Source organism: Aythya marila (genome assembly GCF_965140915.1).
Source record: "Aythya marila genome assembly, chromosome: 5".
In the NCBI taxonomy this organism is placed as follows: domain Eukaryota; kingdom Metazoa; phylum Chordata; class Aves; order Anseriformes; family Anatidae; genus Aythya; species Aythya marila.
In genome coordinates this window covers 35,199,935-35,213,487 of record NC_139046.1, presented here as the reverse complement: position 1 = coordinate 35,213,487, position 13,553 = coordinate 35,199,935, and the positions used below count along the sequence as shown (strand labels likewise).

At 46.9% G+C, this 13,553-nt stretch overlaps 1 protein-coding gene across 2 annotated transcripts in view; it reads left to right on the top strand.

The window, feature by feature from the left end:
* RGS6 (regulator of G protein signaling 6) overlaps positions 1-13,553 on the top strand; it is a 254,432-nt gene that overhangs the window by 223,428 nt on the left and 17,451 nt on the right. For both annotated transcript variants that reach the window (XM_082760815.1, XM_082760816.1), the window contains one exon: positions 8,645-8,734. In XM_082760815.1, the coding sequence (XP_082616941.1) occupies positions 8,645-8,734 (90 nt within the window). The remainder of the gene's footprint in view (positions 1-8,644; positions 8,735-13,553) is intronic.

Genomic DNA, 13,553 nt, shown 5'->3' with positions numbered 1-13,553 from the left:
GCACAAAGCAGAAAATAAAAGACTCAATGCAGAGGTCAATATAGGAGCAGGTATTCAGTGTTCCTACTTTACTGAGACTTTTTCCTAAATGTATATACACACCATGCATCGCAAAGTACCTCTTTTATTCTTTCTTTTCATTTTCATTTGTGCTTCAGTGGTCATGTGGTGTGAAAAAAAAAATGTCCTAACGTGCAGCCTTTGTCAGACATCTCCTAACACCAAAGATTGCCTTTAAATGGATGCCATGGGAAAGCCTCTAGCTTGCTTAAAATTGTATTCAGCACTCAGACTCTGGTTCTCTGGGACCCCTGTGCCATTAATGTGCACTGTGCTTCTGGACTGCAAGAAATGACCATTTCTTGCAGAGCAAGGGAATTTCCTGCTCGTGTGAGAGTCAGGAAGTAGCCGACACTATTCTGCTTCTCAGGCAGTGAGCAAAATGCTTGCAACTGCATCGCTCTCCACCGGCAAACAACAAGTCCCGTTAGTGTGCACAGTGGGTGAGAAGTCCTACAGATAGCTCAGTTCCACACCTGCCAAACCCATGTGCTGCTGGAACGCCAGTCTCTAATTTTTCTAAGGCTTGTTATCTCTTAAAGTGTTCGTCCTTCTAATTTAAAAAAAAATCCCTGGGGAGATTTATCAGCAGTGCGTTTCACTTCTCCCCTTCTCAGACCACAGCAGGTACGGATGGAGTTAATTGGCAAACAGATGTAAGGTTTTGATATGTATTTGTAGCATGGACAAAGAGCTGGAGCTCAATCATTTAAAGGCTTGTCCAAGGTGATACAACAGTAGCTACCCTACAGACAAAATGGTTGTGAGATTTGGAAGGCTGGCTTTGTGTCCAGGATGTCACCAGGGCTGGTCGTGCCTACCTCAGCATCAGCACCTTCACTCAGAAGCTGGATGCTGCTTGCTTCTGTAAGGCTGCATCCTGCTGTCACCATCTCCTAGCAGACATAGACCGCCCCAGTTTAATTTCTGTTGTGGCAGGGATGCTGCATATCCCTACCCAGGGCAGAAGTCAACTTTGTGGCGGAATTTTCTCCAGAGGAATCAGAAAGGGGAAGCTGCAAACAGCTTTGCAAATGTCTTAGCCAAAAAGTTGAGTAATTTCATCTCCTGGCTGTACTGCAGCATGTACAGGAGTGCAAAAAGCCATCTTTGTCGCTGTGTCTCCTCGATCCTGTATTGTTTGGAAAAGAGATGCCAGTCTTCCAAATGTTACATGAGCTTGTTCCCTCCTCCCAGGCAAAACCTGTTCACTTGGGCTTTCTGCCAGTAGCCAGGATTTGGCCCACATTGTGAGAATCAGCCTCTTAGCCACGATCATTGTTCTCTAAACCTAAAGCTGCTCATATGGCGTTAGGCTCCCGACAGCCCGCTCTGGTCTCCCAGGATAGCCCTTGCTATATTTAGGACTAAATCCTCCTGCAGTACCAAGCTGACCCCTAAACCGCGCAGCGTTCAGCTGGGCTTTGCCTCTGTAGGCTTCTGCAGTGCGTCTGCTGCCAGCCCCCCAGCAGCCCTGCAGTCCCGTTGGTACCTCCGAAGGTATGAAGCAAACCACTTGTCTCAGCCCTTTCCAGAGGAGCCGGGGCTAAATTGATGTGTTACTTTTATCAATGCATTTTCACAAGAGAGATTTACATTAGGTTTCCAACTCTGTATCTACAGGGCTAAACAAAGGATTTCTGTGTATTACTCAAAATGAGCTCTCATTGCTTACAGTGATTTCTCCTGCTAAAGCTCTTTCTTACGTTACTGTGCCTTCAGCCTGGTGTAATTTCGTTTGTGGTCTGAAAAGAGGTTTTATGCTTTTTAGTTTAGCAGGGAGGTTAGTCTATATTATGGTATAATTATTCATCTTTTTTTTTCTGTAGTAGTAAAAACAACTTGGTTGAGTGTGAAGAAAATGCACCAGCTAGAACTGTGAGTGTAAATAATTTTGTCACTTAAATAACTCGAGAGTGGACAAAAAGATATTGCTCAAATTTTCCAGAGCAATTCACACTTAGGCCAAGACCCTTATGTGTCATTTACCAACCTGAAACATTTCTTTCCTAAACTATAAATCAGGCAAGTCCAGCGCTCCAGCAGCAGCAAGAGTACTCGTTCCCCACTAGCCGTGCTAGGTGGCAGTACTGCTAGGTACCACTGGTTTATGCAGGCAGACAGCTCAAAAAAAGCAGTACAGAATCACTGGGAAGAGTAAAATCCTGAGTGCAGGGACCACAGTAAGCAGATGCAGAGGTGCTTTTAGTGGGGATTTGGAGATGTAAGGGGAATTGGGGTAAAACCCCAATGTTTCCCCATCTCCTCCCCTCACTGGTGTTTTCCCACTGGGTTCAGTGAGGCTAACTATGAACATCTTTTCTCTGCTGGGTGCTGCATGCCTTGCCTCAGCGGTGCCTGCTACCAGCTGCTTTGAATTCCAATGTCAATATGGTAGGTTTTTTTCCACTTTCTCCAAAGGATGTTTTGGCACCAGCACTTAGGCTGAATGGCAACTGATCAGAATTCCTTCTAAAAGCTGTTTGGAAATGGTACAGGTAACTGCTCCAAAGCAAGAGGCTGCTCTGCTTTGCTTTGCTGTGCTTTGGCATAGACCTTTTGGAAGATCCTGGTGGTGCTGGGATGGGGTGTCCCAAGCACGGGCTGGGAAAAGTATGGCAGAGCGAATAGGGTACCTCTCGTCCAGCCCTTGGCTAGGGGTTGTGCTGCATGCAGCACGTGTGCTGGTGCTGGGGCACAGGATTTAACCTGCCACAGATGTGTCCGTGTAGGGCAGAGGGGCTGGCCGAAAGGCATTAGGCTGCTGCCAAGCCTAATTTGAGGTGCAGCAGTCACACTTTGCGTGCTCAGAACAGCATCTCCCTGCTTTCTCCTTCCTGCATCCTCTGCGTGCAGCGGAGGCATCCCTTTGGCAAACAAACCCCAGGCAGGTCTCAGCTGGCATCTGCTGTCACCCTTCCAGCGAAGGCCACAAGGCATTCACTGAGGCTCTGCTTTCTCATGTGTGAATTTGCAGAAAATTCTCCCCCAGTGCCCAGCGCTCAGGTAGAACATTCATTATGGTTTGCTGTTGTATATTTATTTGTTTAGTCTACTGCTTTACATTGCTTTGGGGCTTTTCTTTGAATGGATTTGTCTGATGTGCTGCAAACCTACCTTGTAGCTGCCTTGTAGCCAGCTGCTGTGTTTGCCTGCTTGCACTACAAAGAGGTCTCCAAAAAAGCCCTGACTCATTTAATGCCAGATCTTGGTGGCAGGGTGAGGGACGTGCCAATCCAATCCAGAAGATGTGAGTGGGAGAGAGCAGCGAGGCAGCTCCTGACCAGTTTGTGAAGGGCAAAGTGGGTCCTTGGGGCTTGAATGACTCTGAGTAGCTATCTAGCTGCAGTGTAATTCCCCTAGAATGGGCTAAAAATGTGCTAAATAAGAAGCCTGGGCTTGAAACAAGCAAAGAACTGGTGATTTCCTCCTCCTCCCCCTCAACATCTAAAGCTTACAGCTGTGTTCGGGCACAAACATGGAGAACTTTCTATCAGCAAGCTAAAATGTAAGGACTTGCTGGAATCCAGCTGGTGTGCAAAGGGCGTGTTGTGCTTGGCCTTCACAATCCCCAAAACGTTTCAGACCTGTCCCAGAATGGCAGTGTGTAAGACAGCGGTGAGATTAGAAATGGAGATGTTTAACCACCAACACAGCTCTTGTCTCGTGCACGTTTCCAAGGAAAGAACCAAGATACTGGGCTGAATTGTTCATAGCAGACAACAGGCGTCCTGAGGTCTGCCAGGTGCTTTGGGAGAGCCGCTTTCTGCTGACATGTTGTTGTTCAGGTTTTTCCCACATATTTCTTGGATCTTCCCAAGGTCCTGCTTGGCTGCCACCCCATCCTCCTCAGGGTCACTGTGCTTCAACTGCAGAGGGGGAGAGCCCTGGGATCAAGTTGCAGCACATTGATTTGAAGCAGGTGCAGCTTTGGGATGGTTTCTGCTATCGCAGCCACCTCCCACATTCCCGTCTGGATTGCAAACTTTCTTCTTCTTTTTTTTTTTTTTTTTTTTTTTTTTTTTTTTTTTTTTTTTTTTATCCCCCCCCATTCCCCTTTTGTCAAGAAAATTTACAGAGCTTGTCCTTCATCTCCTTCCAAATATAGGGCTTGTGAATGGAAACAAACCAAGAGATGCTGCTGGAGCTTATCTGGCTTTATTTCCCTGTGCTTCAGCTGGAGCTGAGGTGGGATTTCTTCTTGGTTCTACTTAAAACAGTAGAAAATAAATTCGCTGCACTTTACCTTTATGGTTCCTTTGCTATCTAATTCACAGAAGTCATAGCCTTTTCCCCTTTAAAATTTGCTGTTTGTCCTCCTTTATATCCTGCGGTGGTGATGGCAAGTGGGACGGCTGCATTCTCCAAAGTGTAGCTCCCATTGTACAAGCCTAAGGACAGGGAGCAGCTTTGGTGCAGCTGCACAGCCCTCAGCCCCTCTGCCTGCTTCTTCCCTCCGCAGACGAGATGTGGTTCAGGTGCACAAGGCACCAGATGGCTCTGCCTTTTTCTAATGAGGAGATGCACACAGACCCCATCACCCCTGGCATCTTGGCTCAGGACCAGGGAAGCACCACTGAGAGCTGGCAGGGCTGCAGGGGAGAGCAGTGGGGTGTGTGGGGCCTGTGGACTCCTGGACCGATCTTTAAAGATTTTTTTTCCACCCTTTATTGGGTTTTAAAAGCAGGGTGCTACCTTGTTTAATGGTTTAATAGATCACTTAGGCAATTTTTGTTAGACGATGTTATGTATTTTTTAATTTCAGTGTGACTCCCTAAAGGAGGGCTGTCTGAAGGCTAGAGCAGCGAGCTGGGACTCTGAGCCCTGCCTGGGAAGTGGTACCCAGAAATGGCTGGGAGCTGCCGTGCTTCCGAGGTGAAATGCTTCTCCTTCTGCTGTGCACATGTGGCGTAGCAGCTTCCCATGGCACTCACAAAGAAATGTCAGAGCGATAATTCTGGCCAGACTGCTCGCAGTGCAACAGACTGCGATGTCCAGAGCTGCAGCTGCGTTGTTAAAAATTACACAAATAGTCAATTTGCTTTGTGTATTCAGGGAGTCAATAATAATGAGCTCATTCCCCTATAATAAGCAAGTTTATAAAACGCAGAGTTCTCTCAGCATACAGATAGGAAGCTGACGTTTCTTGCCAGCAGCCTCAGGTATGTCAAGGAGCATGCATGCATATCAAGTGCAGTCCTTGGAAATGCTGGCTGCAGTCTTTGGTGAAGTGATGCTCCCTCTTCACCGTGTGATAAAATGAAGAAACAAAAGCAGCTGCTCGGTAAATTAGGAAGTGAGAGACCAGTGGGTTGCAGCGTTCCCGAGTGAATTAAAAATCTGTGATGCATGGGGACAAGCCAATTTGCAAAAGTTGCACAGGGCAGCTAAATCTGTGCACGCACCTCTGCTAATATGCCCGTTGCTCAGGCTGTCTCAAAAGATTATCCTCAGTTGCTAGACCTCTGGTGGCTTTCAGTGCATTTAAGAAATGAGGAGCTGCTCAGTGCTAGCCATAAATTCTTGGAACATCGGAGTTGGAAGGAGCCCATGAGGATCATCCTAGATCCACCACCTCCTAGGAAGCTTTGGATTCCAGAAGGTGTAACAGAAAACAGCTTGATGACAAAGAATAGAGGAAGGATAAAGATGGAAACAAACATCCTGGTCAGCAGGGTTTCCCTGTCCTGCAGCTAGGATGGCTGTGTGGCAGCTGGACATGTTCTGCGGCCACGGTTTCAGCAGGAACCTTCGTGGTGCAGTCTCAGTGGGGAGTTTGGCTGCAGCAGTGTAAGCTGTCCTTTGCTTATTGGTAAGCAGTCTCTGCTGACCTGAGCAAGTGGCTCGGATTTCCACTAGATGCTTCAGAAATGCAGTGCTATAAAACAAGTGATCAGTGCCTCATTTGTGCCTCCAGCCCAGAGCCTCTCAAAGCCAGCCCTTGTGATTAAGCAGGAAAGTTTGCATCTGAAGCTGTACATGTCTCTCCCTTCCCTGTGCCTGGCCTTCTTTCTTCCTTAGCATTCACAGCCTAGCAATAGCTATTCCCCATTTGATTATATCATTGGAGAATGGCTGAAAGGTAGCAGTGCTGCTCAGCAGTTCCACGATGTGAAAAACAGAGAAATCCTTCATAGCGGTTACCTAGGGATGTGGCGTGCAGTACTCCTCTTCTTCATGGAGTGGCCTCACCTGAGAAGTTGGCTTGTGGTTTATTTCATCTCAGGATCAAAGTAATTTTTCCCCCTTCCAACAGTCAGCTATTGAGTTTATACTGTTTTAAGGTCAAGTACATGAGGGCACCTTGACTTGAGTAAGAATGATGGCTTTTGCTTGCATGCCGGTCGGTTATATGGCCAGCAGTCTCTGCTCCACTGTGTTCCTCTTTACATGAAAGTAGCTAACGTGATCTCCCTGGGCAAAAATGAAAAGTTAATGTTATTTTCCAAAAATATTATCTCTGCCTTTCAGAGCAGACCCAGTTGTCTGACCACAGGTAAAGAAACCACAGGGAGTTCAAAAGTAGTCAAAAATGTAATCACCTGTATATCAAAATATCAATCATAATATCTCTGTCACCTGCTGCCTCATCTCAGCCCCACAGCTCCTTCCTCCCCTCTTCAGCACCCCATCCCACCGGCACCCTGCGTGTACGGGGTGTGGTGAGGGAGGATCACCAGGAGGAGGAAGGCTCTGGAGACCCTTCCAGCCCTTACTCCTGATGGGGCTGCAAGGTGGCTGCCCCAGTTACTCATCAGCCACCCATGGTCCCGGAGGAGGAAGGAAAAAGCCTTTTAGGTATGCAGATAGGTGGTGAGTTTTTTTTCCAATTAATTACAAAGAACTTATTAGGAGGAGATGGAGTCTCCTTCAGAGATTTAAGAGGTAACAATACAGCTGAGCTCTTTGCACTGTGGCTGGGTTTACATCAACTGAATGCTGAGTTTCTACTAGTTGAAGTGCTTGAGAGAGAGAGCTGATGCTGAAAATCCTTACTCATACCAGAGAAATACAAACCTGTTATTGACCATATCCGTGGTTTGCATTATTTTCCCTGTCCTTGTCTCAGCTTCTGCTTTGCTCATTCTGTGCTGATAAGTGTGGAGCTGTGCCCTCCCTTCTGTTTGTTTTTTTCAGTGAGAAGGAGTCGTGTTTGCTAAATGACTTTGTACAAGCATTTCTCTCACGAAATGTTGTGCTATCCTTCAGATAGTTTCACAGAAAGGAGGATTTGACAGGTCTGTAAGCAAATGTGGAAATTAAAAACTGTCCCATGCCAGGCTGTAGCTCAAAGGATACATTTTACCGTGAATCTGAGTAACACTGGTGGCAGTTTTGCCCATCTTAGGGCTGACTATACACTGAATAGTGCAAGAAAGCTGAATTAAACAGTTCTGTGTACAGACAGGTCATCGCTAATCGGCCGTGATGGGGACGATAAGGGAATTCTGCTTGGCTTATTAACACTGTGAAATAAGCTTTGTGACTTCAGCCTGGTTTGCCTCTTCCAGAGTTCCATCTGCAACGTCCGTAGGGCAGGAGAGAATATTTCATGTTGTATAAATCGGTATAGGTAAAACAACTCATTAACTCTATAAAAGTGCTTCCATGGGCAAAGTCTAAGAGAAATGCTCAAAGTGCCTGTTTTTCTTTTGAGTTCCCTTAGTGCGTTCTCAGTCCTTACTTGGCCAAAGTATTGTGATCTGATTTTCTTGATGTTTGGACTAATACCTGTTTACAAATCCAGGGACAATTAGAAGAGCTGACTCTAATAAGGGATTTTCATCAGGCAAGTAAAACTAAGCAAGGCAAATGGAAAAGAGTGGGCATGCTGTTCTGCTGCAGTGAAACACGCCCTCGTAAGACTGAAGATGCATGCCGTAGGTGCTGTACTCTCAGAGCAAACTGGTGAGAGCAGTTTGACTCGGTAGGAGAAAACAGACCCTGTGGTGATGAGGGACTCATCTGATGTAACTTTATACACACAATGCAGACGTTCACGCCTGAGCTAGGCCTATAAACTCCATGCATAGTCAGCTAGAGAGAGAGGCTTTTTCAGGACATGAACAGTTTGGCTTTATTTTGAGTGTCTGTCTTAAATGGAGACGAAATGTGTCCGAGTATCAGTTCCCCTCCATGAACAATATGGGGAGTGCTGGGTGATAGCACAAGTATCTATGAGTGGTAAAATGCAACCCAGTCTATGGGACAAATTCTGACATTTGTTTCCTCCTCCTTGAGCCATCCCAGTAGTTTCAGTCTGGCTGGACACCTGTTTGTAATCTGGGGACTGGTGAGAGTTGCAGTCTTCACAAAATAACACTGATTACTGAATAATGTGTGCCAGCCTTTGGGGCGAGGGCCATCTTTGTGCTTTGTGTTTATGCAGCTCCAAGCACAGCAGGGTCCTGCCCCAGGATGGACCTCCTGTACGCCACCACAACGCGCATAATCAATAATAGCAGACTTAATTAGAACTTTGATCAGTCTCTCTTCCTTCTAATTCATTGTGTTTTAAATCCCTGTGATGTCTAAATGAGGTTTGATAACAATTCTCTGTCTCTCATTTCCTCCCGTCCCACAGGAGCACATTTACAAGCTGATGAAGAGTGACAGCTACGCGCGCTTCCTCCGTTCAAACGCTTACCAGGACTTATTGCTGGCAAAGAAGAAGGTATCTGTTGGAAAGGACATGCTTGCATCTCTTTGCACGTCTTGATTCTCGCCTGCTGCTTGCTGCTAGTGTGAAAATGAAAATATTGTCTCTTTTTTAAAATTTTATTTATGAAAGGAATAAGAACTTTTGTTTTCCTCACCAGGGGCACAGGGTATGGCATCCGTGTGCACAGCCTAAACATACGTTTTCGAGAAAATATGATGACCCACAATTTAAAAAAAAAAAAAAAAAAGATGTTTGTCTTGCACAGCTGTTTCCCAATGCAGTGCAGGCAATTAAAACTGCATTGCCTCTTCCTCATGACAAAGATGGTGTCTGGTACGAGAAGCAGAACCCATCAATCTATTAATTGCAAATTTCACCCTTTCTGGTTTTCACCTCCCCAGCCTCCCCATGTGATCTTCCCTTTGGATGCCTTACCTCTAGACTGCCCTGTAGTGATTTCCATTCTTCTTTTCTCCCTTTCACTTGCTCTTGGCACCCAAGAGATGTTTCCTTTTCCTTGGAAACAAGCAGTAATTGCAACCCATGCAGTAATCAAGACTTTCAGCCACATTTTTTCACGGGAGGACTGGGTTTGAGCTCTTTAGCTTTTCTGGTGCCCGCATGTGCTCTGCCAGCACCGCCTTTCTGCCAGGACCCCCAGTTCAGAGTAGCAGAGGGGCGGTCACCTAGATTTGTGGCAGCTCCTACCCACATCTCCATCCTTCCTGAGGGGCTGGGAGGTAAGCTGCTGCTCTCCGCATTTGTGGCTTTGTTCAAATGCTTCCTGCACCTCCTGACTTCCATAAATCTGCGTGTCCGTGTGTGCATGTGCATGCATGTACACGTGTATGTGTCTCTCTCTTGTTTGATTTCCAGGACCACTCATAAGCTGGCACCTGCAGCCTGAGTGTGGGGTTTTCCATCACCATCTTCCCTGCTGTTACTCTGCTGCATTCTTGTGTGCTGCCAAATTACATTTCATTGGCACAATACGATGAAATCCCAATGATATTTTTGTCCTGATTGTCACTGTGTGTCCTAAAACCATGCGTATTGTGACAAAAGGAGACAAACCCCTCTGTTCACTACGCCTGGGACTACAGGCAGGTGGATTAGGGAAGGTAACGGGGGGCAGCAGTCAGCCCTGTGTTTCAAAACGTCTGATTTGAGACAGCACAGAGCAGTGCTGCTTACATTTGAAAAGGTTAGACCTGACTTAGAGTTCAGAGGCTGTGGGGAAAGAAGGAAGTGCAAGGCAAAGTCTTGTGATGGTATAAAGCATAAAAACCTTTGCCTTCCTCTGAGCCCATAAGCTTACATCGTGCCATCCCCATCCTCCCTCCAAATCTCTGTTGAACACGTGAGGGTTCACGCGCTTCAAATCAGGAGAGTTTTCTCCTCACAGCTGAGCCCATTCATACCAGAGGCTTTTTTTGCAGTCCTTGTCTGCTGTCAGATCAAGCCCTGGATGTGTCAGTGTGAAATCCTCATCCCCCTGCAAAATGCCGGAGGAGCAGGACTTGGCGTCATGTTAACACAGCCATGAAAGCAAGAATCGAGTTTCGTTTAGAAAGATCTGTGTGCACAAGTAAACACAGCAAAGCACCAAAAAAAGGCAGTAGGAGATCGGTGTGGATGTGTTGTGCACCAACTTCACACCATGCAGGAGGGGACTGATGTTACTCTAGAATCCAGCTCTTCACAATCGTGCTGAATTGTGCTGAGCATGTGAACATTTCTGAAGCAGCATAGGTACAGAGATGCTAACAGAAAGAACATGACGTTTCTGTGCATTGAAGTAGACGGTAAGATCTTTAGTGCCTTTGGTGTTTGTTTGAGAGACATCCCTTTAAAGTTCTTCTAAATATCTGGAAAGGAGAAGGAAGGGAAAGGGAAACACAGCGGGCTAGCAGAGCCTGCAGTGGTGCAGGATTTTGTTTAGGGCTTGCACACAATGTCCTGGATTCACTGCTACAAGTAGATATACAATGCAGTTGTTTAAGACTTGGTGAGTACATCTCTCTGGGGCATGGGTATGCCTTGGCCCACAAATATTGTCCTAACACTGCCTGTATGCAACACCAATATGGCATAGCCTTAGCTTTATTATTAAATATAAGCTTATTGAAGGAACAGCAGTGTGGACTTGGGCTAAAAGAGCTATTTGCACGAAGCAAATGAACTTTGCTTTTGACTGTAGCTTGATATTCATGCAGAAATATTTCATAGGTATGTTTATATCAGTTGGTATCTTTAGTCCTTTAGCTCCAGAGCTGGGCTGTGGCAAGCTGTGAGGGCAGGCCAAAGGAAAAGGTTGGCCGTGTGGCTAAAACACAGGACCAGGAGCCAGAGAATCCATGCACATCCCCTGGTTCCCCCACTTATTTCTTGTGTGGTCTTGGGGAAAAGAAAGTTCAGCTTTGCTCTGCCTCATATTCTTTTCTCTGTCAAATGGGAAGAATAAGAGTGACCTGCTCAGCGGAAACATTGCAAGGCACTAATGAATTAATGCCTCAAAAGATTCTTGACATTGTTGAGATGTGGAGTTTGGAAGGCACTATAAGTTCTGCATCATACAATAACTGCACATGTGGGAGCTTCCACTCCCTGCTCTGGGAGTGCAGCAATGAAGGGAAGAGAAAGAGGAAAAGTTGTGGGTCAACACTGAGATACAATGACAGAATTATGAGAAGGACCAGGGAGGATAAAAGGAACACATTGTTGACACCACTGATGCAAGACAGTGGAGGACATAGGCTGTGTACAGAGCAGACATACATACTTTGTTATTCCATTTTATTTTATTTTTTTCCCCTTCGTTCTTCACAGTGTCGTTATTACAAACAACCACAATACCATTGGCCTCAGTCCTGCAGATTCATGGTGCTCAGCAGGGAGCATGAGATTGGCCTCCAGCACGGGCGTGATTGGAAGCAGTGTGCTGGAGAAGAGAAGAGCTGGGTGTAACTCCCTGCCTCACACAGAAGCCTTCCTCCCCTGCCAGGAGGGAGCTGAGGGGGATGAGGGAGGAAGGGCCGAGAGCCTGGCCTGACCTGCACTCACTGCCTCCGTGCCAGCCTCGCCCTGCAGCAAGGCAGAAGGCACAGGGCTGCTGGAAGCAACCAGCTCCATGGCCAAGGGCTGGATGGTGCCGAGATCCCCAGCCAACTCCTTGCCTTTTATTTGTGTATCTGAACATCACGCTCCACTTGTGCTGGCAAGCATCGAGCATCGCCCTGCTCCTGTTTCTGCTGATAGCACATGATGCAGACTGCCTTGCAGCAGGTAATGACCTCCGCACCGCCCCTGCCCTCCTCCCTGCTAGCCAGAGTGGTGGCTGAACGTCCTGAGATGGCAGCGAACCTTGTGCAAGAACGTGTGCTGTGACAAACCTCCTCGCTCAGGCCAAGGAGTTTGGGCTGGGTGGCTTGGCCACAGAGCAGGGATTTATTCCCTGGGCAAAGAGCAGTGTAGGTTCATTAGTGCATCTGGGAAGGGGTGGAGGTGCACAGGGGCTTTGTTAATGATGAAGGACCAGCCAGATGTGTGCTCTGCAAGGTGCTTGAGAAGGGAGACAGGGCACTAAGGGACATGGCTTAGTGATGGGACTGAGTAGATCAGGCTGACGCTTGGCCTTCATGATCTTGAAGGTCTTTTCCAACCTAGATGATTCTCTGATTCTGTGAAAGGAGCAGAAAAGACCTCGAGCTGCTTTCTATTACTGTGCATGAAAGCAAGGTGAAGTGATGATGCTGGTGGGCATCTCCACATTAGCTGCCAGCTTGAGCAGCAGCTGAGCTGTCACGGCTCCGGTGTTCCTAACTGCCTGGCACGGGGCAGCCTCCTGCAGGCAGGAGAGCATCCCAGAAGGGCTGCAAAGTCACAGGAGTGAGCTCCATCGCACCAGGGGAAGCACAGGTTGGTATTTGCTTGGCTTGGTGTGTTACTTTCCTCACCAGCTGACTTGGGTCCTGTGTTCATGAACACAGAGCAGATGCAAGCTGCTGTTCCAGCCATTTGGTAGCATTGTCCGTGCCCTTCGCTTCCTCACGTTGGACAGGCGTAAATGGCTGCCTGAGAAGCTGGGGACCTGCTTCTGGCCTTCTCTTGAGCCGGTGTCAGGGAAGTGATTATCCATCCTTCACTCTCGTGCAGCATCGCCTTTCTGCAACGCACATTTTTCTCCTTCAATAGCCAATAAAGTGAATCCTGGGAGGGAAGGAGGGATTTCTGCAGACCTGCAGTTCAGAAGACCAAGCTCTTGGATGCATTTTCTTACCCCTGTTCAAATCCCTGGCAAAATAAATAAATAAATAAATAAATAAATAAAATGTCAGCAAGGCAATGGCTAGGAGCTTCGTGCAGTGAGGAGCAGGCTGCATTTTTAGCACGCGCTTTTTGAAGCACTGTTTTTATCCAGAGCCTCTGTCCTGAGTGCTCTGTATTGTCCATTTAGCTTCCTACTGCAGATTCTGTCCCTTCCTCAATCCCATCAGGGCACACATGGCCAGTTTGATTCAGCGACAGGACTTGGCTTGAATGTTATTAAAGATGCTGAGCAATTTTCTCCTAATTACTTTTAGTAATCAGTGTCAGCTGGTTTTCATAAGATTTTCTACTTACGCTGCCCTGTGCCAGCAGAATCTGCACAAAGGAACTTAAAATTGGGATGGTTGGATAAATAATTAATCGTGGAAAAAGGAAAACTCAGAGGAGATGGTCAATAATTAGCGAATGGCTAATTAGCAAGATCTGTTTTTCTGCACCTTCCTGGGCTGAGATGTTTTCATCTGCAGCGGGGGTGGGAGTTTCATATTTTGCCTAAATACTC